The sequence below is a fragment of the Carlito syrichta genome, unplaced genomic scaffold (assembly GCF_000164805.1).
Source record: "Carlito syrichta isolate Samal-C Ts95f unplaced genomic scaffold, Tarsius_syrichta-2.0.1 Scaffold305641, whole genome shotgun sequence".
In the NCBI taxonomy this organism is placed as follows: Eukaryota; Metazoa; Chordata; class Mammalia; order Primates; family Tarsiidae; genus Carlito; species Carlito syrichta.
Window position 1 is genome coordinate 997,024 of NW_007249737.1, and position 23,592 is coordinate 1,020,615.

Sequence of the window (23,592 nt, forward strand, 5' to 3'; positions counted from 1 at the left end):
CTTGTTAGGGAAAAAGTAATTGCAAAGTCATCTGTGAATAAAAGACCCTAGATACCTCATATATAACTATAAGAGTCAAAAAGGTCGGGTGCGGTGGCACAAGCCTGTAATCCCAGCACCTTGGGAGGCTGAAATGAGGGGATTGTCTGAGCCCACGGGTTCGAGAACAGCCTGGACAACTTGGCGAGACCCCATCTCTACAATAAATCAAAAAATTAGCCAGGTATGGTAGCGCGCGCCTGTAGTTCCAGATACTTAAAAGGCTGAAGCGGAAGGATTGCTGGAGCCCAGCATGTCAAGCCTGGGGTGTCCATGAATGTGCCACTGCACTCCAGTCTGGGCGACCGAGTGAGACTCCAACTCAAAGAAAAAGAAAAAGAAAAAGAAAGAGTCAAGAAAAATGTATGGGTTCAAATACAGTATATATAGGATCTTGTGGGCAGTGTCACCAAAGCAAGACATCTTTTACACCTTTCCATATATATAATAACTTGCACAGACAAGCAATCAATGTTTGATTGTAGTGACTCAAATTAATCATGTATAAGAGCCACCAATAAATGTCTGCTGATAGTAGGGTCACTATGGTTAACAATATGTACTGTATATTTCTTTTCTTTGTTGATTTTTTTTTTTTTTGAGTCGAGGTCTCACTCTGTGTCCCTCAGGCTAGAGTGCAGTGGCATCATCACGACTCACCATAGCCTTGACCTCCTGTGCTCAGGTGATTCTCCTGCCTCGGGCTCCCGAGTAGCTGGGATTATAGGTGTGCACCACCATACCTGGCTAATTTTTCTGTTTTTTGTAGAGATGGGGATCTCACTTTGTTGCCCAGGCTGGTCCTGGCCTCAAGTGATCCTCCCACTTCAGCCTCCCAAAGTGCTGGGATTACAGGTGTGAGCCACCATGCCCAGCTTTGTGTTGTACATTTCAAAATAGCTAAAAGAGAGGATTTTTTTAATGTTCTCACCACAAAGAAATGATAAATATATGAGGTGATGGATTATGTTAAATGCCCTGATTTTATTATTGCATACTATAGGCACGTATTGAAACTGCACCCCATAAATACACACAATTATTATGTGTCAGTTAAAAACAACTTTTTGGTCTGCTGAATTATTGAAACTCACTCATGTATGAGAATCCACCCATTTTCAGTAGATTAACTGAAAGTGGCAGATAATTGTAGGGAGTTTCCCTACTGATTCAATGATTCTCTGCAGAGACTGCCAGACTTCTATTTTCACAACTTTCAGTCTTATGCAAACAGCTTTAATGTCCTTGTAGAAGGAGGTGCAGTGTATGAGAAAGAAGGAGGGACAGGGCTGTAAGCTTGCTCTGGAACAATCTTTCTGCCACTGACACTTTGGGTCAAGGCATGAAAGCAGAAACCCTCTCACTCTTCTCTTTCCTTCCCCAGATAGATGTGGAGCCCAGGAGCAGGAGGCACAACAGTGTGGAACTGGAGAGCTGAAAGTGACTCTGAAGTTTGCTCCTGGGTGTGGGTTTCAGGGCTTGTAGCTACAATTGTTCAGATGCAGTAAATCAAGCATTAGGCAACACCATCAATGAGAAACACTCCCTGTGTTGCTATTTGGGTGCTGGATACAAGGTTTCCAATCCCCAAATCAATGCAACCTCCTTCAGGGGTCAGTTACTTGAGAATCCTGGCTTCAGCAGAAGGGGTAGGCTCTGTAGGGGAATCAGGAGGATCTGACTCCTCTTCCAGACACAAGCCTGGTGGGGTGAGAGTTTCCACCGGCAGACACAGTGGTGAGAGGAGTTGGGCTGGGTTGTGCTGTTCCTGAAGTGTGTGGGTGAAATGACTTCTGTAGTTGGAGGGCAGGGACCCGAACTGATTCATCTTCGCAACCCCCTCACTCGGGCAGCAGCCAGCACCTGGCCGCACCCTTCATCACCACCGTCATCACTCCCCCCACAATCTCCCCTCGTTCCTCTTAATCTTGGTCCCATGATCTTTGCTCAACACCCTCAATTCCCTTTCTCCTTGCCTTCTTCACTGTACAATTATCCAACTGCGTTCTCACCTTCATTGCTCAATTGTTGAAGGACAAAAAAAAAAAAAAAAAAGGCTCAGATGTGCCATTTGGTTCCCCTGCAAACCACCAGGCAATGATCTTGCAGGGTTATTTCATTTACTACCTCTGCAGGAGAGGAATTATTATTATCCCCATTAACCAGATAAGAACACTGAGACTCAGTTGTTATTGGTAGATTTCAGTAACTTCTTGGGAGAAACATTAGAATTATCTATGCTTAAGCCTGAATTTCTCAACCAACTCATCCTTGACAAAGCCTTCACCACCAACCACTGGGGAGAGGAGAACCTATTTAGTAAATGGTGCTGGGAAAACTGGCTGATCACATGCAGAAGATTGAAACAGGACACCTACCTATCACAAAAACTAACTCTAAATGGATCAAAGACCTAAACATAAAACCTCAAACTATAAGTAAGACTCTTAGAAAATGCAGGAGACACCCTTATGGAAACTGGAACTGGCAACCAATTCCTGATCAAAACCCTAAGTACCCACACCATAAGAAATAAGATAGACAAGTGGGACCTCATCAAACTGACGAGCTTCTGCAAAGCAAAGGAAACCATCAATAGAGCAGGGAGACAGTCCACAGAATGGGAAAAACATTTGTACTTCTGACAAAGGCCTATCATCTAGGATCTGTAAGGAACTCAAATGTGCCAAAAAGAAAAAAACAAACAACTCCATTAAAAAGTGGGCAAAAAGCCGGGCTCAGTGGCTCAGCCTATAATCCCGCGCCTTTGGGAGGCTGAGGTGAATGGATTGCCTGAGCCCACGGGTTTGAGACCCGCCTGGGCAGCAAGACCTCATCTCTACAATAAATAAAAAAATCAGCCGGGCGTGGTAGCGTGTGCCTGTAATTCCGGCTACTGGGAAGGCTGAGGCGGAAGGATCGCCGGAGCCCAGCAGGTAGAGGCTGCGGTGGCCGGGAGCGGCCACTGCACTCCAGTCCGGGTGACAGAGTGAGACTCCAACCCCCAGAAAAACAAAAACAAAAAAAAGTGGGCAAAATACATGAATAGACACTTCTCAAAAGAAGAGATACGGGCAGCCAACAGACATATGAAAAAGTACTCAGCCTCACTCACCATCAGAGAGATGCAAATCGAAACCACATTGAGATACCACCTAACCCCAGTAAGAATGGCCATCATTAATAAAACAAACAACAACACATGCTGGTAAGAATGCAGAGAAAAAGGAACGCTTCTACACTGCTGGTGGGAATGCAAACTAGTGCAACCTCTTTGGAAGACAGTGTGGTGATTTCTGAAAGAACTAGAAATTGACCTTCCATATGACCCAATTAGGAATATACCCAGAGGAACTCAAATCATTCTACAAAAAAGACACCAGCACACACGTTTGTTGCTGCTCTATTCACAATAGCAAAAACATGGACCCAACATGCTGCCCGTCGAAGCTGGACTGGATTTAAAAAATGTGGTATATATACACAATGTAATATTATGCAGCCATAAAAAAGGATAAACATATGAACTTTGCAGCAACTTGGATGGATTTAGAGTCTATCACACTCAGTGATTTATCACAGAAACAAAGAACAGAGTACCATATGTTCTCACTCATAAGCGGACCTTGAACAATTATCATAATACTAAAGAAAGAGATTGGCAGTAGTGAGAAACTGCCAGGAGAGGGGGGGATGGGATTGGCAGTTGAGGGAAACTGCCAGGGGAGGGAGGGGCACACCTCATCAACAAGGGTACCTACATAATGAACATTTGTATGCCTAACCCTGAATTGTACCCCACATCTTTAAAATTTTAAAAAGAGGGGAAAAATAATTATCTATGCTTTATTTGTCAGCTAGGAATAGTTGCTGCTAATTAATCTTATAGTGTCAATGTCCTCTTGAAGCCTCACCAGTCCTTGTTAAATTATAGATTTGGTTTATTAGGTCAAAAAAATTTTGAGCCCAGAGTGTTTATTTTTTTAGTCACTGGAGGTAACAAAATCTGGAAAAGGAAACTAAAGTGAAGTCCCATTTGAGCTCTAGGAATGAGATGGTGAGTTTGTTTATATCATCTATTATTATTATTTATTATTATTATTATATGTATCCACTTAATCTTCCTTCATGAGTTACTTTTATCTCTAACACTCAGCTCTGGAGACAATACCAAAAGCTATCTGCTAAATCTATTCCATAGATCTTCATATTATACTTCTGGAGAGTGTGTTTAGGAATTTTAAAGATATATTGCTTCTAAGTTAGGAAACAGGAGAACTTATGTTCTAGTGCATCCTTTGCTCATCTGTGAGCACTGCCTTCTCATTGCCTTGCCAACTACTACACAGCTTGTCGGCAATCCCTTGGGGCACTTCCCAAAGTTCACTCCAATTTAGTAAGAGCCAGCAGTGAAGTGTAGTACACAGAGAGCTGGGCAGAGAATTCAGAAATGGGTGAGTGGTCTGGACCCAGTTTTGTTTGCAGCTAACCTGCTGATCTTTAGCCTGTCCATTTCAGTGTCTTCATCTACACAAGAAGGGAGTGGATTACTCTTGCTACTCCAGGTGTGACCCATGGTCCAGCAGCATAGGCATCACCCAGAAACTTGTTAGAAACATAATCCTGGGCCTCACCACAGACCTGATGAATCAGAATCTGCCTGTTAACAAGAGTCCCTGGGAATTTGTGTGTACATAAAAGCATGAATCCCTGAGTTAAATAGATTCTTATTGATCCTATGATTTCTGGTTTTTTAATGTTTCTAATTAAGAAGTAAAAATTGTATACCGTTTATGGTACACAGCATGTTTTGATGTATGTATACATAATGGAATGGCTAAATCAAACTATGCTAGATTCCACTGCTTCGATCCTATGCATCCTTTTTTTTTGAGTCAGGGTCTCTCTCTGTTGCTCCAGCGGACATGATTATGGCTCACCATAACCTCCACCCCCTGGGCTCAGACAGTCCTTCCACATTAGCCTCCTAAATAGCTGGGACTACAGGCACGCACCACCATGCCTAGCTAATTTTCAAAATTTTTATGTAGACATGAGGTCTCCCTATATTACCTAGGCTGATCTCGTACTCCTGGGCTCAAGGAATCCTCCCGCCTTGGACTCCCAAAATGCCAGGATTACAGACTGAGCCACCGCACACGGCCTTGATCCTATGATTTCTAAAATGCATGCTAACATTCCTCATTCCCTCTCTCCCCAGGAATGTATAAGATAGTAACAGGCCTTGGGTTTGATTCCTGACCCTGCACATATTCGATCTATGCGCAAGGTGCTTCCTCTCTCTGAGCATCCTAACAATGAGGTGGGTCTCAAGATCAATGAGAACATTCCAGCACACACACCACTCTAAACTGACTTTCTATTCCCACCTGACAGAAAAATTTTAACCTTCAAGTGAGAAGCAAAAGCCCCTAGGAGTGGAGCCAGCTCACTGTTTTCACTTTACTTTTAATTACAGGAAAATGCTAATGAAATTGTAACTAGAACTGTTAACATTTTTTAATTTTAAAGCATAAATCAGGCCCTACTGGCTTTCCTTGCAACTTTGCCAAACTCTGGAAATATTATGCAACCTCCCATTCCGAACTCCCATCCAGGCGGAGACGTTTCTCCCCAGTTCGCAGCTGGAGAAGGCTAGGTAAACAACAAATTATTTGGTTGTAAGGCTAGACTTTGGCGAGGGCACACTTCGGAAAACCAGCGCTGGGAAATTCGCCCCCCTCGCGTCACAGACACACCCTTCCCTCCGAGTCTCCGCCTCCTCCTGACCAAAACAGCGGGAGGCGGGGTCAGAGCCGTGAACATGAAGGGCCGTGTTTTCCATTTGATCTAGTTTCTCGCCGAACGCTAAAGACCGACGCACAAATGGGAATGCACCATTCGTTTAACTCGATCGTTCTCTCCAAATTTGAGACATTCGTAGTGGCATCCATAGTAAAGTTCCAAGAACCATTTTTATATTTATAGTCTATAATACTGGTAAACTCAAAGAGCATTCTGAAACAAGCCATTCTTCTTTCCCCTCTCAATTTCGGGCCTGAATTGCTTGGACTCGCTCACACGTCACTTCTGGGAGTCGAACACTGAGTATCGGAAGCCGCATGCGCTGATCGGAGACGATTTGTGAGACCACGGCGTTGCTATGGGTCGGCGGAGAGCGCCGGGTGGTGGGTCGCTGGGACGGGCCCTCATCCGCCATCAGACTCAGCGGAGCCGTAGCCACCGTCACACTGATTCTTGGGTAAGGCAGCCCATGTCCTCTCTCTTACCTTTCCTGTCTGGTTTTGAGAGCCGGAGTGCTGCAACATTCGGCGTCAAAGTCGGATAAAGTTTCCAGGAGTGACGCCTAAGCCGGTTTCTGAAGGATGAGTTGGAGTTTGTGCCAGGCCGAGAGGCAGGTCCTCCCCCTAGCAAGGCACAGAGCACAAAGGTAGACTTTTTTTTTGCTGAGTTGGAGTCTCACTCTGTCGCCCAGACTGGAGTGCAGGGGCTGCTCCCGGCCACCGCAGCCTTGACCTGCTGGGCTCCGGCGATCCTTCCACCTCAGCCTTCCAAGTAGCTGGAACTACAGGCGCGCTACCACATCCAGCTAATTCATCATCATCATTATTATTATTATTATTATTGTAGAGATGAGGTCTCGCCAAGTTGCCCAGGCGGGCCTCAAACCCGTGGGCTCAGGCAATCCACTCACCTCAGCCTCCCAAAGCGCGGGATTACAGGCTGAGCCACCGAGCCCGGCTAAAGGTAGACTCTTGAAAGGCGGGCTAGTGTGGTGATGAGGCTGGGATGAGACCGTGAAGAAGCTTGAGTGCCAGAATGTCTTTAACACAATTTGGTTTTTGCCCTAGAAGCCGTGGGAGCGCTTGGAAGTTCCTGAGCAGGAAGAAGACAACTTACTCTGTATTGATCTGTTCAAATAATTAGTCCTTCAGAAGCGGCTAGTTGTTGCTAGAAATACAAAATAACCCAGATTCCTCCTTCACCCTTGTTATTCCACCTAGTGGGTTAGCTCAGAGATGAACCGTTCATTTCCAAAGGTGTGACAGGACCTAATATTTCTCTGGGTCTAGGGGAACTCAAAAGTAGGATCCTTAAAAAAATGAATGAAGTGGTTTGACTTATGTTAATCAGTCTAGTCGTTATTTTCGCCATTCATTCCCCCAGATATTTGAGAAAATACCGAGTTCTCAGATCCTGTGCAAGAATTAAGTGTGTCCCTGGTGCTAAAAATCAATGCACCGCTCTCCACCATCTGGTTTCCATCCATACAGTCTGCGCAGTAAACAGCATACAGTGCCTAGAGTATTCATCAGGTCAGAGTTACTCAGACATTAGATTACTGGTCATTTTTATTGGTTTTGAAGCAACTTGTTATTAATGTAGCTTTTAGGAAATAATGGGAAATTGAATATGAATTCTATTTTTTTTTTTCTTTTCAGTTTTTCTGGAATATGAATTCTAAAAAACTGGATTCTAATCCTTATTCTTACTTTTACTGATTCTGTAACCTAGGAAAAACTACCTCACTTCTGGCCATTATTTTTTTTTTTTTCATTTATTTATACCTGTATTAAACATATAGCCAGGCTCGGTGGCTCAGCCTGTAATCCCTCGCCTTTGGGAGGCTAAGGTGAGTGGATTGCCTGAATCCGCGGGTTCGAGACCCACCTGGTCAGCGAGACCTCATCTCTACAATAAATCGAAAAATCAGCCGGGCGTGGTAGCGCATGCCTGTAATTCCGGCTACTTGGAAGGCTGAGGCGGAAGGACTGTCGGAGCCCAGCAGGCGAGGCTGCGGTGGCCGGGAGCGGCCACTGCACTCCAGTCTAGGCGACCGAGTGAGACTCCAACTCAAAATAAATAAATAAACATATAGCTTAGAATGGTGTTTATCAAACTCTGGGTTGTGTTTGGATATCAATTTAGTAGTTTGCAACTAGAATTTTTTTATCCCAGTGAGGTAAAATAAGAGATAACAGGCCGGGTTCAGTGGCTTAGCCTGTAATCCTGCGCTTTGGGAGGCCGAGGTGAGTGGATTGCCTGAGCCTGCGGGTTCAAGACCCGCCTAGGCAACTTGACAAGACCTCATCTCTACAATAAATCAAAAAACTAGCCGGGCGTGGTAGCGTGCACCTGTAGTTCCAGCTACTTGGAAGGTTGAGGTGGAAAGATCGCCGGAGCCCAGCAGGTGGAGGCTGCAGTGGCCGGGAGCGGCCACTGCACTCCAGTCTGGGCGACAGAGTGAGACTCCAACTCAAAAATAAATAAATAAATAAGAGATAACAGAGTGTATTACATGTAATAGGGTAACTTGCTTCAGAATTCTGTTGTTTCCATTTTACTATACTGAATGACATTTGCACATTTGTGTCACTGTGTGTATCACACACCTTTGAGTCACTATGTAAAATGTATTGTTTTATTGTGGGACTCTATCAAAAAGTCTTCACTAACCATAACTAGCAGAATCAGACAGTCTGGGTTCGAATTGTACCTCTACCACTTAGTTTTCTACTATGGGCAAGTTATTTTATCTGTTTAAGCTTCCTCATCAGTAAAATAGAGATACAGTAAATTCACTACAAAAGATTTTGAAAATTGGGCAACCCCTTCGGGTCCCCTCCCACTGTGGGAGCTTTTCTCAACAAATCCTGCTTTAAAAAAAAAAGAGATTTTGAAAGTTAATGAAATGATAAAGGGAAAGTGCCTATCATGAAGTAAGACAGTGCTCCTTTAAATGTTAACTATTAGTAGTATTGGTTCCAAAGGGGCTACAACCAACCCCAAGACCATAGAATGGATGCAAGGAAGTTTTGAGCTTGTTTGGATGTCCAGAGCAGAAGAGAGCAGCGGTATTTATTGCCCTGTGTCTTACTCCTAGTTGCACACAAGTGAACTGAATGATGGCTATGATTGGGGTCGCCTTAATCTTCAGTCGGTGACTGAACAGAGCTCCCTTGATGATTTCCTTGCAACTGCAGAACTTGCTGGAACAGAGTTTATAGCTGGTAAGTTTATTGCTGAGTACATATAACATTGGTCACATTTCCGTCTGGGGCTGACCCTTGATCAATGAGAAGGTGATAGAAGGACAGGTGAGAGGATACAGGGCCTTTCATACAGGCAAGCAGAGGACTCAAACCATTAGTTCTGATTAACTGATGTGGATCAGAAAGTGGCTAACAGTTTGGCTTTGCTGGTATGGGCGCAGGATGTGATGAGCCAAATACTGAGGAGGTGGGCAAGAGCCAGAGTCTGTTAGGATAAAGATTTAGGGTGGGCTTTGCAGGGTTTAAGCAAGTGTACAACATGATTTCAGATATCGTTTTTTAGTAGTTCTGGGGGAGGGGATTTTTTCCCAGCTTTAATGAGGCATAATCAGCAGCTAAAAATTATATACAGGTATGGTGTATGATGTGATATTTGGTTATAATGTATATATTGTAAAGTGACTGCCACAGTAAAGTAATGAACATATCTATCACCTCACATAGTTTTCTTGTGATGAGTGTGTTTAAGATCTACTATTAGCAGATTTCAAGTGTACAGTACATGATTATTAACTATAGGCACAATGCTGGATACTAGATCTCCAGAACTTATTCATCCAGCCTAAGTGAAATTTTGTACCCTTTGACCAGTATCTTCCTATTTTCCCCACTCCCCAGCCCCTGGTAACCACCATTCTCTCTCTGCTTATTTATTTATTTATTTATTTTTATTTTCTAATTTTAAAAATGTGAGGTACAATTCAGGATTAGGTATATAAGTGGTCACTGTACAGGTAAAGTTTGGACCTCCCTTTGGTCCCCACTTTGCCTGGTTTGAGATCAGGTATCCTTATAGATCACTGAGTATTATAGACTCCAAATCTATCCAAGTTGCTGCGAACTCCATAATTTTGTACTTCTTTATGGCTGTGTAATAGTCCATCATATATATGTACCACATTTTTCTTTATCCAGTTCTCTGTCTGCTTCTGTGAGGTTAACTTTTTTAGATTCCACATGTAAGATCATGCAGTTTTGTTTTTCTGTGGCTGGCTTATTTCCACTTAGTATAATGTCTTCCAGATTCATTCAAGTCATAAATATTAGGATTTCCTTCTTTTCCTTTTTTTTTTTTTTCTTTTTTTGAGTTGGAGTCTCACTCTTGTCACCCAGGCTGGAGTGCAGTGGCACGCTCATGGCCACTGCAGCCTCTATCTGTTGTGCTTAGGCGATCCTTCCGCCTCAGCCTTCCAAGTAGCTGGAACCACAGAGGCATGCCACCACACCCAGCTAGCTTTTGTGATTTATTGTAGAGACGAGGTCTCACCAAGTTACCCAGGCTGGTCTCGAATCCCCAGGCTCAGGCAGTTCTCTTGCCTCCGCCTCCCAAAGTGCTGGAATTAAGAGGCTGAGCCACCGCGCCGGCCTCCTTTTTTAAAGGTGGAATAATATTATATATATACATATACCACATTTTCTTTATCCATTTATCTGTTGTTGGCTACTTAGGTTGATTCCATATCTTGGTTATTGTGAATAATACTGCAGTGAACATGGGAGTGCAGATATCTCCAATGCTGTACCAAATTTCATTTTTTACTTTAATTTTTTGAGACAGTGTCTCACTCTTGTCCCCCAGACTGGAGGACATTGGCTTCATCATGGCTCACCACAGCCTTCACTTTCTGGGCTCAGTCGAGTCTTCTGCCTCAGCCTCTCAAGTAGTGGGGACTACAGGTGCATGCCACCACACTCAGCTCATTTATGAATTTTTGTTGTTGTTAGAGACAGGGGCTCACTATGTTGCCTAGGCTGGTCTCAGACTCCTGGGCTTAAGCAGTCCTTTTACCTCAGCCTTCCAAAGTGCTGGGATTACAGGTGTGAGCCACCGCACTCGGTATAGATTTCATTTTTTTATAGAATCACTGATGACTTTTACAGAAGAAAGATGAGCTAGGAGACTGTTGTTTTAGTCTAGCAAGAGAAGCACACCAGAACTGAAATAGAAGTAGTCAAGAATGGGAAAGAGAATTGGAGTAAGAACATAAACGAGCTAGAATAAACCAGACATGATGGAGAGGATAGAGTAAGTAAAGAGTGAGGAGACAAGAATAAACTCCTGGGTTTCACAGTGAGATACCACTTCACCCACTAGGATGGCTAAAATTAGAAAAACTACATCAGATTTTGGTGAGGATGTAGAGAAATAGAACATTATACATTGCTGGTGGGAGTGTAAAATGGTGCAGCTGTTTTACAAAACATTTGGGCTGTTCCTCAAAAGGTTAAACATGGAATTACCATACAATGTAGTAGTCCTACTCCTGCCTAAGAGAATTGAAAACATTACATAAAAACTTGTACATGAATATTCATAGCAGCATTATTCATAATAACCACAAAGTGGAAACACCCAAATGACCATCAGCTAATGAATAAACAGTGTACATTGTTTAAACAGAATATTATCTGGCCACAAAAAGAAATGAAGTTCTGATACATGCTATGACATGGATGAACCTTGAACACATACTAAGTAAAAGAAGCTAGATGTAAAAATCTACATATTATACAATTCCATTTATATGAAAAATCTAAAATAGACAAATCTAGAGATGGAAAGTAGATTAGTGGTTACCTGGGGTCAGAGGAATGGAGAGTGACTGCTAATGAGTAAAGGTTTCTTTGGGGATGATGAAAGTATTCCAAAATTGATTGTGGTGATGGTTGTACAGCTCTGTGAGTATACTAAAAATCACTGAATGTATGCTTAATGAGTGAATGGCATGGTATGTGGATTTTATCTTGATAAAGCTTTTTTTTTTTTTTAAGTCATTAGTAATCTCTGGCAGGACAGAGTTTGGTGGAATGGTAGAGCCTCAAGAGGATTCTTGAGAAATGGGGTGGGGGTGAGGAAATAGACTAATGAGCATGTTGTGTCCTTCAGAGATGTTTGACTATAGCAAGGAAAGAAAAGTGTGTGTAGGATCAAGGTTACTATTAGTATGTTCGCCGGGCTTGGTGGCTCACCTGTAATCCCGTACTTTGGGAGGCCGAGGTGAGTGAATTGCCTGAGCCCGCGGGTTCGAAACCCGCCTGGGCAACTTGGCAAGACCTCATCTCTACAATAAATAAAAAGAAGTAGTGCACGCCTGTAGTTCCAGCTAGTTGGAAGGCTGAGGTGGAATGATTGCCAGAGCCCAGCAGGTCGAGGCTGCAGTGGCCGGGAGCATGCCACTGCACTCCAGTCTGGGCAACAGAGTGAGACTCCAACTCAAAAAATACATATATATGTTCACAGGTTATGGGGTGAGAGACAGCAGAGAGAGGAGGTTGAAAAGACAACATTTGGTTTGGCAGAATCTATCAGAAGTTTTAAACTGCATATCTGGCTGGGTGCCTTAGCTCATGCCTGTAATCACAGTACTTTGGGAAGATGAAGCGAGAGCCTGCTTGAGCCCAACAGTTGGAGACCAGCCTGGGCAACATAGTGAGACCTTGTCTCTACAAAAAAATAAGGAAATGAAATAAAGTGAAGTAAAATGTTAAAATAGTGTGTCCTATACCCAGCATTCCCACTTCTTGGTATCTACCGTAGAGAGCAGCAGAATTAATTGAAGAACTTGTTAATACACAGATTACTGGTGCTTTCTTTCAGAACTTCAGATTTAGTGAGTGTGGCTTAGAGCTGGAGAATTTGCATTTTTAACTAGCTCCTGGGTGATTCTGTATTTTATCAATGAAAACTTGGAAATTAAATGTTTCAGTAGTAAGAAATGGCTAAATAAACTGTGGTATAGATATACTATTAAATACTATGTGGCTGTCAAAAAGGATTAAGTAACTCTGAATAGTTTTGGTAGAAAATTATTTATCCAAGCCTATAAGAATCTAAAGTCAGGAAAGCATAAGTTTTCATTAGGCTCTCAGTTTTAGTTTTCCATGTTTATCAAAATGACCAACACTCAGGATCTATATTTTCTCTTGAGTAATAATACTTTTCTTTATTTGAACAGAGAAACTTAATATTAAGTTTGTGCTCCCTGAGGCTAGAACTGGCCTTCTGTCTTTTGAGGAGAGCCAGAGAATTAAGAAGCTCCAAGAAGAAAACAGACAGTTCTTGTGTATACCAAGGAGGTAAGTTGAAGAAGCATCTGGAACATTGCAAGGCTACTGCATGTTAATTTTTTGAAGTTGGTGTTTACGTTTTTCCTGTTTTTCTCAACTGCCATTATTAGATCCAAATTCTCTATTTTGGTAACTTACATGTGGAATGTTTTTTCCTTTTTTGATTGTTTCAGACCAAACTGGGACAAAAAAACTAGCCCAGAAGAACTCAAACAAGCAGAGAAAGATACCTTTCTAGAATGGAGACGTCAGCTTGTCCGGTGTGTATTAGACTCTTTGAAGATTTGCCTTGACATCAAGAATTCAAGCATTTTGGCTTGCTTGCATTGCTATTTGCATTTTCAAGTTCTGATTTACCTTTAAAATGGAAATGGTAACCTTCTGCTAACAAGTGCAGGTTGATACATGTGCAAACACATTACTGGATGCGTGTGCATCCTTGCACAAAGATGCTGAGTTGGTTACTCTGTTCAGTTCCTGGCTTTTTCTCCTTTCTTTTTTTTTCTTTGAATCAGAGTCTCACTTCCTCACCCAGGCTGGAGTGCAGTGGCACGCTCACGGCCACCCCAGCGTCGACCTGCTGGGCTCTGGTGATCCTCCGCCTCAGCCTCCCAAGTAGCCAGAACTATAGGCATGTGCAACCCCGCCCGGCTAATTTTTTGATTTGTAGTAGAGATGAGGTCTCGCCAGATTGCCCAGGCTGATCTCGAACCCGCGGGCTCCCAAAGTGCTGGGATTACCTGCTGAGCCACCGAGCCCGGCCTCTCCTTTCATTCCCTTCTCTGGCCAGTGGGTGCCCTGCCCTGGAGTTGATCACTGCTCTCCTTTGCATTCTTTCAGTGAGAGGTATGGGAGAGAAATGTGACTTTGTGTGATAGATCAACTTCCAGGGCTTAAATAGCTTAAGGATAAATTTGGATTGGTGGCGTGTCAAATAAATAAGTGTTATTTTCATATTGACTCAGCAGGAGGTATATAAAAATAATTTGAATGTTGGTATTTGAGTACAGTATTTATTTTTCATGTGTTGAATTTGAGCATTTACATTGCTTAAAATTGTTGCAATCTGGCAAAGATATAAACTGCTTCTTTGAAAAACAGGCTAGAAGAGGAACAAAAGTTGATATTGACTCCATTTGAGCGAAATTTGGACTTTTGGCGCCAGCTATGGAGAGTAATTGAGAGAAGGTGAGTAATGATGACATCGGAATATGGTGTATTAGATTTGAGTGTTGATGTGTGTTTGTGGGCTTAGGGTCTGGGAGTCGGGATTGGGGAATTAAGCCATGCAAAGGGCTGTTGAGAATTATAAAAAACTGAAAGTATGATACTACATATATTTCTTTTTAAATATAGATTTTTTTTGTTATTAGATAAGTGCACTGGTGTGTGAGAATAATGACATTTTCTGTAAGATGAATTCTGAAGCACTTATGTAGTTATTTCGGCAAGTGTATATTGAATCCCTACTGGCAATGTGGGAAATATGGATATGAAAAGAGTAAGTTCCTACCTACAGAGAACATGTATGTTATGAGAGGAGGCAGATGGCAAAGCTCATCATACAGTTCGACTAATTGCCAAGCAAAGCACCATGCTCCTGGGCACACAGATGAATGGGATACAGCCTTTGCACTCAGAGAACTCAACACCTAGTAGGACTCATAGGGGAGTGTGAGTTCTACTGTGTTACAGGTAGAAGGGTAGTGAACCATGTCATAGAAGAGGAAGAAGCAGTTAATAAGAATTGAGAGAAATCAAGGGTTTTTAAAATATTTTAAATTGGGCTCTGAAAAGAAGGGAATGATTTTGATAAATTGAGAATGGGAGATTTGCATGCTTTTTCATGTAACACTAGGGAGAATTCTTGATTGTTAGAAGTTGAATCAGCTTTCTCTAATCTCATCTCTGGGTAGTTAAAAGATTTTTGTTTTCCTCAGAGAGTTTCTATATTATTTTCAAGAACTCTGTAAATGAACCTTATATTTGAAACGATGCTTTTTAACAAGAAACTTTCAGGCTGGTTTTTTGTTGTTATTGTTTTTTCTTTGAAATCTATAAAGTGGATCTAGAAGGAACATTAGGAAACAGAATATTTTAATTGAGAGTCTCAGAAAAGAACATTACCACATTTAGCATTACTATTAAGAAAACAGGACTTGGATTAAACTTGTAAAAGTCACTTAAATTTCTTATTAGCGTGATGAAAATGTTCTCGAATTAGAAGTGTGATGTCGGCACAACTTTGTGAATACACTAAAAACTACTGAATACTTTTAAAAGGGTGAATTTTATTTATTTTTTTGAGTTGGAGTCTCACGCTGTTGCCCAGACTGGAGTGCAGTGGCCACTCCCAGCCACTGCAGCCTCGACCTGCTGGGCTCGGGCGATTTTCAGCCTCAGCCTTCCAAGTAGCCGGAATTACAGGCACATGCTACCATGCCCAGCTGATTTTTTATTTATTGTAGAGATAAGGTCTCCAAGTTGCCCGGGCGGGTCTCGAACCTGCGGGCTCAGGCAATCCACTCACCTCAGCCTCCCAAAGGCACAGGATTACAGGCTGAGCCACCAAGCCCGGCTTAAAAGGGTGAATTTTATATATGAATTATGTCTCAGTATCTTTTAAAAAGTCACTTAAGTGCCCCCCTACCCTCTGTTCTCTGGGTACAGAGAAAGGGCTATTGAGCTGGAGTTTGAGGAGGTCAGAGTAGCAAGCCATATCTCGAAGCTTGAAGAAAGCGGATGCTTGCTGATTACAGGCCCCTGGCAGGCCCCTTTTATTTAGACAGGCTTGAATGGGGCTTGGAAAAACCCAGTATCATTCTGGAGAGCATTTGTGGAGTAGAGTAGACTTGTCTCTCCTTCAGTGCCCCATTAGCATACTCCTAAAAATGCCTGTTTTCTTCTTTCCAAAGAGAAACGGTAACAAACTCAGAAACACTGCAGCCCAGACCTTGAGGGAACTCCCTCCATGTGCCCACTGAAGTAGTATAGTTTTTGTTTTGTTTTAGATTTTTCTCCTACTTATCTTATTATCTATCTTGCCTCTCTCTTCGTTTTTTCTATCCTGGTTTCTGACTTTTATATAAGGCCTTCCTAAATGTGTAGTGATGTTGTCTGTTCATATTTAAGAATTAAGCATTAGAAAGCCGATTGACAGGCCTACCTGTTTAGGTGGAGTTTGCCAACTGGTGAGCTTCACTGAGAGATGAGTGGGCAGGAGTCAGTTTTATTTTGTTGGACTACCCCAAGATGTTAGTATCTATAGGTCATTTCCCCAAGGCCAGTCAGTTTCTTAAAGAGAAGAAAGATCTGTCAGGAATGGGGCTGAAGGGGGTGGCATAATGCAAGGGGCTGGGCATCCTCGTGGTTCAGTGTATAGGCTTCCGTTTGATTCCCTTTTTGTGCTGTGGCACCTGTTTCCCATCTTTTTCTGTGCCTGAGGTCCTGGTACTAGAACTTCTCAGCTTCATACTCTCTCTAATAAACTCTAGCTTTCTGCCGTTAGTATGGGGAAGGGGAGCTGTGGGGTGGGTTGCAGTTGCCTCTCTGGAACAGGGATGCCAACTTAAGAGCTCACAGTGGGACTAGCTTCTGCCCTGTGCCTTCATCTTGCCTTGGGATAGAGCTGATGCTCTAATCCTGGGCTTCCCTGGGGCTCTGGGGCAGGAACAGGCTTGCTTCTTGTTGGTTTGACATTTCTTAGTTGCTGCTATTCTTTTTTTCTCTTTACCCTAATGAGTGTCAGCCCTTTCTTTCATTTTTGTAGGGTTTGAGAGGGAGCAGAAGTAACCATCTTTGTTCACTTTAATAGGAAGGGCCTTTTACACTTTTTATGCCCCCAAATTAGCAATTGGTTTTGCCAGCGTGAGCCTGTGTTTGTCGAAACTTCCAGCTTCAGTTGGATTACAGTATTACTTGCTCTGTTATTTTTATTATGTGATATTTCTCCTTCCTTTTTTTTTTTGAGTTGGAGTCTTACTCCATTGCCCAGGCTGGAGTGCAGTGGCACACTCATGACCAACCTAGCATCAACCTGCTGGGCTCTGGCCATCTTTCCGCCTGAGCCTTCCAAGTAACCGGAACTCCAGGCTAATTTTTTTTTTTTTTTTTTTACTTATTGTAAAGATGAGGTCTTGCCAAGTTACCTAGGTTGGTCTTGAATTCAGACAATCCACTCGCTTCAGCCTTCCAAAGTGCTGGGATTACTGACTGAGCCACCGACCCTGGCCTCTCCTTTCTTTTTTTTTTTTTTTTTTTCTTTTTGCGAGAACATGATTCTAACTCAAGGAATATAGTTTCATCACATGGAAGTGGGTCTGAATTACACAGAAATATTTATTAAAAAGTGACTACTGCCACATCTTCTAGCAGGAAATATTTATTGATGTCTTCTCCCCAGCAGATGTCTCCTGTTTGGTAACAGGCTGGCTAAGCCATCTGCCTCTTTAATTCCAGTAGCAGTTATCAGAAAAAATTTGGTATATAACGTGGCATTGAAATGCAGGAAGCTGCGGAGGCATCGAGGGCAGACCACTGTATTCCAGGAAGATAAGGCACCCCTCTATGCTGTATAACCTTCCAGCTACACAGCTGCACTCTGCTCTGTCTCCCTCTTCAGCACAACAGTCGAGCTGTCTTCATATGTCTTCTTTTCTCACTGCCATTTCTAAACTGGTTTATTCTTTCTACATGTTTGGTAGGTAGGCATCATGTTTGTGGACATTGTGGTTTTAGTGTATTGGGCTTTTTGCAATCATTTTTGTATTTACTGTTAAATATTTAGTTTGCAAGGGAATGTATTACCTTAAAGAAGGAAATACTAGAATCAGATTAGAGAACTTAAAAGACAATTTGTCAAAAGTTAGCAAGCCTGTGAGTTTCTTTGCATTAGAGGATTATGCTGAAATTTTACCTGCTCTGAAAGAAAATGCATTTTTAATTGTCAAAAGCCCTGTCCTAAATGGTAACCTTGATTCCTTGGTGTTTAGCATTGTCACAAAGTGTCACTTCAGAAAAAGCCTGTTAACCAAATAAGGATTTGGGGCAGACTTTGCTGTGAGGCCGTAGTGCATCTGTAGCTCATTTCCCTCCAGTGGCAGTCACAGCTGATACTTATAACATCTTCTTGCCACAGAGGCTGAAGTCAGGGAGGATCCTCCCAAGAACTGAATTTGAATTTTTTTTTTTCATTGCAATGTGGGCTTCTATAGTCCCCACTACACATGTGAGGGATTGAAGGGGCTTGTCATCAGCTGCAGAGAGTTTTTTTATTGCTGTAGGTATTCTTATGTGATGGGAGAAGTTGGACTTGTCATTCCTGCTTCAGTATGGCAACTTAAGTTGACATTTTGCTGTTTGTATTTTTGCCGTTTGAGCACATTCTTGGAACTCGTAGGTGATTGTTTGCTAAGAGTGTGCATTCTTGTTATTGCTGGGTTTAAATAGATACTAGTTTCAATAATGGTAGCTTTTGAGGCTTTAACATGAGTGCAGATTTGGGACTGAATATTTAGTAGCCTTCACCTTGGAGTGAGGTACTTGTAATATCCTTTTATCTCACCAGGAGACTTTAATAGAAGTTACAGTGGAAGCTTTAGCAATAAAACATCTGAGCCCCTTTAGGCCGTATGAGAGTGATAGAATGTCATGGTTTTAAGAGCATGACCTCTGGTCCAGACTGTCTGAGTTCTCATTCTGGCTCTTTCACTTATTAGCTGGTGATCTTGGACAAGTTACTTAAACCTCAGTTCCTCATATATACATGTCAGTTGGGCATGGTGGCTCACACCTGTAATCCCAGCACTTTGGAGGACAAGGCAGGAGGATTGCTTGAGTCCAGGTGTTTGAGACTAGCCTAGGCAACATAGCAAGACTTCATCTCTCCAAAAAGTTTAAAAATTAGCTGGGCATGGTGGCATGCACCTGTAGTCCCAGCTACTTGGGAGGCTGAGATGGAAGAATTGCCTGGACCCAGTAGGTGGAGGCTGCAGTGAGCCATGACCATATCACTGCACTCTATCCTGGACAACACAGTGAGACCCCCCCCAACTCAAAAAAAAAATTAATATATGTCAAATACCTAATGTATAGCAAGTGTTTGCTACCCTTGCCATTATTACATGGCCAGTGATCCCTTTCACTTTCCAGTGGTTGAACTGTCTCATGTTTGTTTTTCAGTGATATTGTGGTCCAGATAGTTGATGCTCGGAACCCACTCCTATTCAGATGTGAGGATTTGGTAAGTAAAGTTGGTGAAAATTCAAACATAAGTCTTTTGAGTAGTAATGAGGGGTCAGCATCTTAGCAATTACTACAGGCAGCTTTCCTCACTCTCCTCCAGCTTTGTTTAATGAGGCCTCCTGTCCTCCCAAGGTCAGGAGCTTGTGTAATGCCACTGTCTAGACAGGTGTTTTTTTACACAATTGTTTCCATCTGCACAAACACATGAGCTTTCTAGCTTTGAGTTTTTAGAAGTCACTAAATATATATTTGCTAGAGTCTCCCTTTTTTTTTTTTTGAGTTGGAGTCTCACTCTGTCGCCCAGGCTGGAGTACAGTGGCATACTCGTGGCCACAACAGCCTTGACCTGCTTGGCTTAGGTGATCCTACCGCCTCAGCCTTCCAAGTAGCCGGAACTACAGACATGCACTACCACGCCCGGCTAATTTTTTGATTTATTGTAGAAACGAGGTTTCACCAAGTTGCGCAGACTGTTCTCAAACCCCTGAGCTCAGGCAGTCTCTCGCCTCAGCCTCCCAAAGTGCTGGGATTATAGGCTTGAGCCACCTGCGCCCAGCAGAGTCTCCCATTTTTCAAGAGACACCAATTGAAGTAGCTCTGTATATTAGCTGAGTGTGTAGCTCACGCCTGTAGTTCCGGCTACTTGGAAGGCTGAGGCAGAAGGATCGCCGTAGCCCAGCAGGTCAATGCTCAGGTGGCCGTGAGCTTGCCACTGTACTCCAACCTGGGCAATGGAGTAAGACCCCAACTCAAAAAAGGAAAAAAAGAAAGAAAGAAAGAAAAAGAAATATTTATTTATTTTAGCATAGTCTTAGTCACTTCATTTTTTAATTCATCCCATTAAGTTCTCCCTTCTCACACTTTAGTTATTACTCCCTGTAATATTTTACAAGTGAGCCAAGTTTTAAAACCCCACAAGGGAAAATAACTGATGTGTGACAATCACATGAAACAATACAATACCAGCTCTGAGTTAATAAAACACTGTATTCATGAGAGGTATTCATATTTCTGTCTGAGGACTATAGTACAGATTTTTTTTTTTTTTTGAGTTGGAGTCTCACTCTGTCGCCCAGACTGGAGTGCAGTGGCCGCTCCCGGCCACCGCAGCCTCGACCTGCTGGGCTCCGGCGATCCTTCCGCCTCAGCCTTCCAAGTGGCCAGAATTACAGGCATGTGCTATCACACCCGGCTGATTTTTTGATTTATTGTAGAGATGAGCTCTCGCTGCCCAGGCGGGTCTCGAACCCGCGGGCTCAGGCAATCCACTCACCTCAGCCTCCCAAAGGCTCAGGATTACAGGCTGAGCCACTGAGCCCGGCTAGTACAGATTATTTTTAAATCTCCTGGTGAATAACAAAAATCGTAATGGTAAAATTTCTTTTCAAAGCTTACCGAAAGGATTATTAGAATGCACCATGATTAAAAATATTTAAATTAGAAAATGATTTAAGCTGAGGGACAGTAAAAACTTTCATTGGGATTTTGAATATAAGTAGCCTAATGTTTGACTTGTTTGAAGAGACTTCCTATTTATCTTTGTCTTGCTTAGGAATGTTATGTGAAAGAAATAGATGCCAACAAGGAGAACATTATTCTGGTCAACAAGGCCGACCTGCTGACTGCTGAGCAGCGGAGTGCCTGGGCTGAACACTTTGAAAACGAAGGTGTGAAGGTTATTTTCTGGTCAGCTTTAGCTGGGGCCACTCAGCTGAATGGTGTCTCTGAGGTAACCTGAGGGACTTTTACAGGTTGAGTTTCAAAAAGGAGGGTTTTGTTTTCTGGTTAATAGTCTTTGCTTGTGTTTTGTTTTTTTCTTATTGGAGATGTGTGGGAATTGGGGTTTTTTTTTTCCCCTGTGTGCTGTGATATTAGGATGACTTATAGAAAACTGTATCACAAGGTTACTTTCTCTATTGTTGTCAAATAATCTGATATCCCCGGTATAACATTCATAATAGCCATAATTTTTCTTTCTTTTTTGGATTTTAGTATTAGCTATAATTTTTATTTTAATTTTATTTTTTTGAGTAGGAGTCTTACTCTGCTGCCTAGGCTAGAGTGCAGTGGCACACTCATGACCACTGTAGCCCCAACCTGCTGGGCTCAGGTGATCCTTCTGCCTCAGCCTTCCAAGTGACTGGACCACTCCCAGCTAATTTTTTGATTTATTATAGAGACGAGGTCCCGCCATGTTGCTTAGGCTGGTCTTGAACTACTGAGCTCAGGTAATCTTTCCTCTGCCTCCCAAAATGCTGGGATTGCACATGTGAGCCACTGTGCCTAGCAGTAGAGTTCATTTTTGAATGTGCAGTTTGCTTTTATCCACATCTAGCTTCGAATCATTTGTAGACTTTGTGTAGTTGTCCTGTACATTGTTTCATGTTATTGGTGACACTGTTGAAAAGGATAGAGCTCTGAGACCTTTTGTCTATACCAAGCATTTTTATGTGAATATGGACACATTTCCCAGAATATAATAATTATTATTACTATTGTTAATAAAAACTAACCCATAAAATTAATAAGTTAATAAAAACTTATTTTCTGCCAGGTACTCACTGTTTTCCCAGGCTGGAGTGCAGGCATGATCCCAGGCATGATTACGACTCATTGTAGCCTCTACCTCCTTGGCTCAAGTAATTCTCCCACCTCAGCCTCCTGACTAGCTGGGACCATTTTTTTGTAGAGGCAATGTCTTGCTATATGGCCCAGCTGATCTCAAACTCTTGGGCTGAAGCGGTCTTGCCTTGGCCTCCCAAAGTGCTAGGATTACAGGCATGAGTGACCACATCCAGCCCAGGCACCACTATTATTAACACATACTTTATTCATTTGATCTTCCTGGCAATAAATATAGATACTTAATATCCTCAGGGCAGTCTGGCTCCATAGTTTACTCTCTTAAACCATTATTTCTGTTGTTTCATATCTTTCCTGGAAGTTGTGATACCAAAGAATCAGAGGAACCTGTGGTTTTGTATGTCTTATCCTCCTCTCCTCCCTTTTTCCCTCCTTCCTGAAGCAATGCCAAAGTGTCTGTTCCCATCCTTGTGCCCATATGTACCTACTGCTTAGTGCCCACTTATGAGTGAAAACATGCAGTATTCACTGTTTTGTTTCTGTGATAACTCACTTAGAATGATGGTCTCCAGCTGTATCTATGTTGCTGCAAAGGACATGGTTTTGTTCTTCATTACAGCTGTGTAGTATTCCACAGTATATATGTACCACATTTTCTTTATCCAGTCTACCTTCAGTGGGCATCTGGATTGGTTTCATGTTTTTGCTATCCCGAATAGCACTGCAGTAAACATACAAGTGCAAGTGTCTTTTGGATAGAGCGATTTATGTTCCTCTGGGTGTATTCCCAGAAGTGGGACTGCTGGGTCAAATGGTAGCTCTATTTTTATAGTTCTTTGAGAAATCTCCAAACTTTGCTTTCCACAAAGGTTAAACTAGCTTACATTCCCACCAATAGTATACGAGTGTTCCCTTTTCTCCACAGCCTCGCCAACACCTGTTGCTTTTAACTTTTTAATAATAGCCATTCTGACCAGTATGAGATGGTATCTCACCGTAGTTTTGGTTTGCATTTCTCTGATGATTAGTGATGCTGAGCACTTTTTCATATGTTTATTAGATGCTTGTATGTATTCCTGAGAGGAGTCTGTTCATGTCCTTTGCACACCTTTCAATGGGGCTATCTGTTTGTCTGTTTTCTGTCAGTTCATTTGAGTTCCTTTCTTACAGATCCTGGATGTTAGACCTTTGTTGGATGCATAGTTTGCAAATATTTTTTCCTATTCTGTGGATTGTCTCTTTACCCTCTTGGTTTCCTCTGCTGTGCAGATGCTGTTTAGCTTAATAATGTCCCACCTGTCAATTTTAGTTTTTCCTACATTTGCTTTTGAGAATTTGGCTTTGAATTCATTGCCTAGGCCAATATCTAGGAGAGTGTTCCTTAGGCTTTCTCCTAAGATTCTTATAGCTTGAGGCTTCACATTTAAGTTCTTTATCCATTTTGCATTAATGTTTGTATATGGTGATAGGTAGGGGTCTAGTTTTGTTCTTCTGCATGTGGTTAGCCAGTTTTCCCAGCACCATTTGCTAAATAGGGTTTCCTTTCCCCACTGTTTATGTTTTTGTTTTGAGCCAGGTCCTCACC

General features: G+C 42.4%; 1 protein-coding gene across 1 annotated transcript in view; it reads left to right on the forward strand.

Moving 5' to 3' along the window:
* The first annotated feature begins 5,895 nt into the window (after window positions 1-5,895).
* The window catches only part of LSG1 (large 60S subunit nuclear export GTPase 1), a 33,575-nt gene continuing 15,878 nt past the window's right edge, over window positions 5,896-23,592 (forward strand). The window contains exons 1-7 of the mRNA XM_008061928.1: window positions 5,896-6,301; window positions 8,945-9,071; window positions 13,070-13,190; window positions 13,355-13,441; window positions 14,283-14,369; window positions 19,362-19,422; window positions 20,977-21,153. Coding sequence (XP_008060119.1) covers window positions 6,203-6,301; window positions 8,945-9,071; window positions 13,070-13,190; window positions 13,355-13,441; window positions 14,283-14,369; window positions 19,362-19,422; window positions 20,977-21,153 — 759 coding nt within the window. The 5' untranslated portion in view covers window positions 5,896-6,202. The remainder of the gene's footprint in view (window positions 6,302-8,944; window positions 9,072-13,069; window positions 13,191-13,354; window positions 13,442-14,282; window positions 14,370-19,361; window positions 19,423-20,976; window positions 21,154-23,592) is intronic.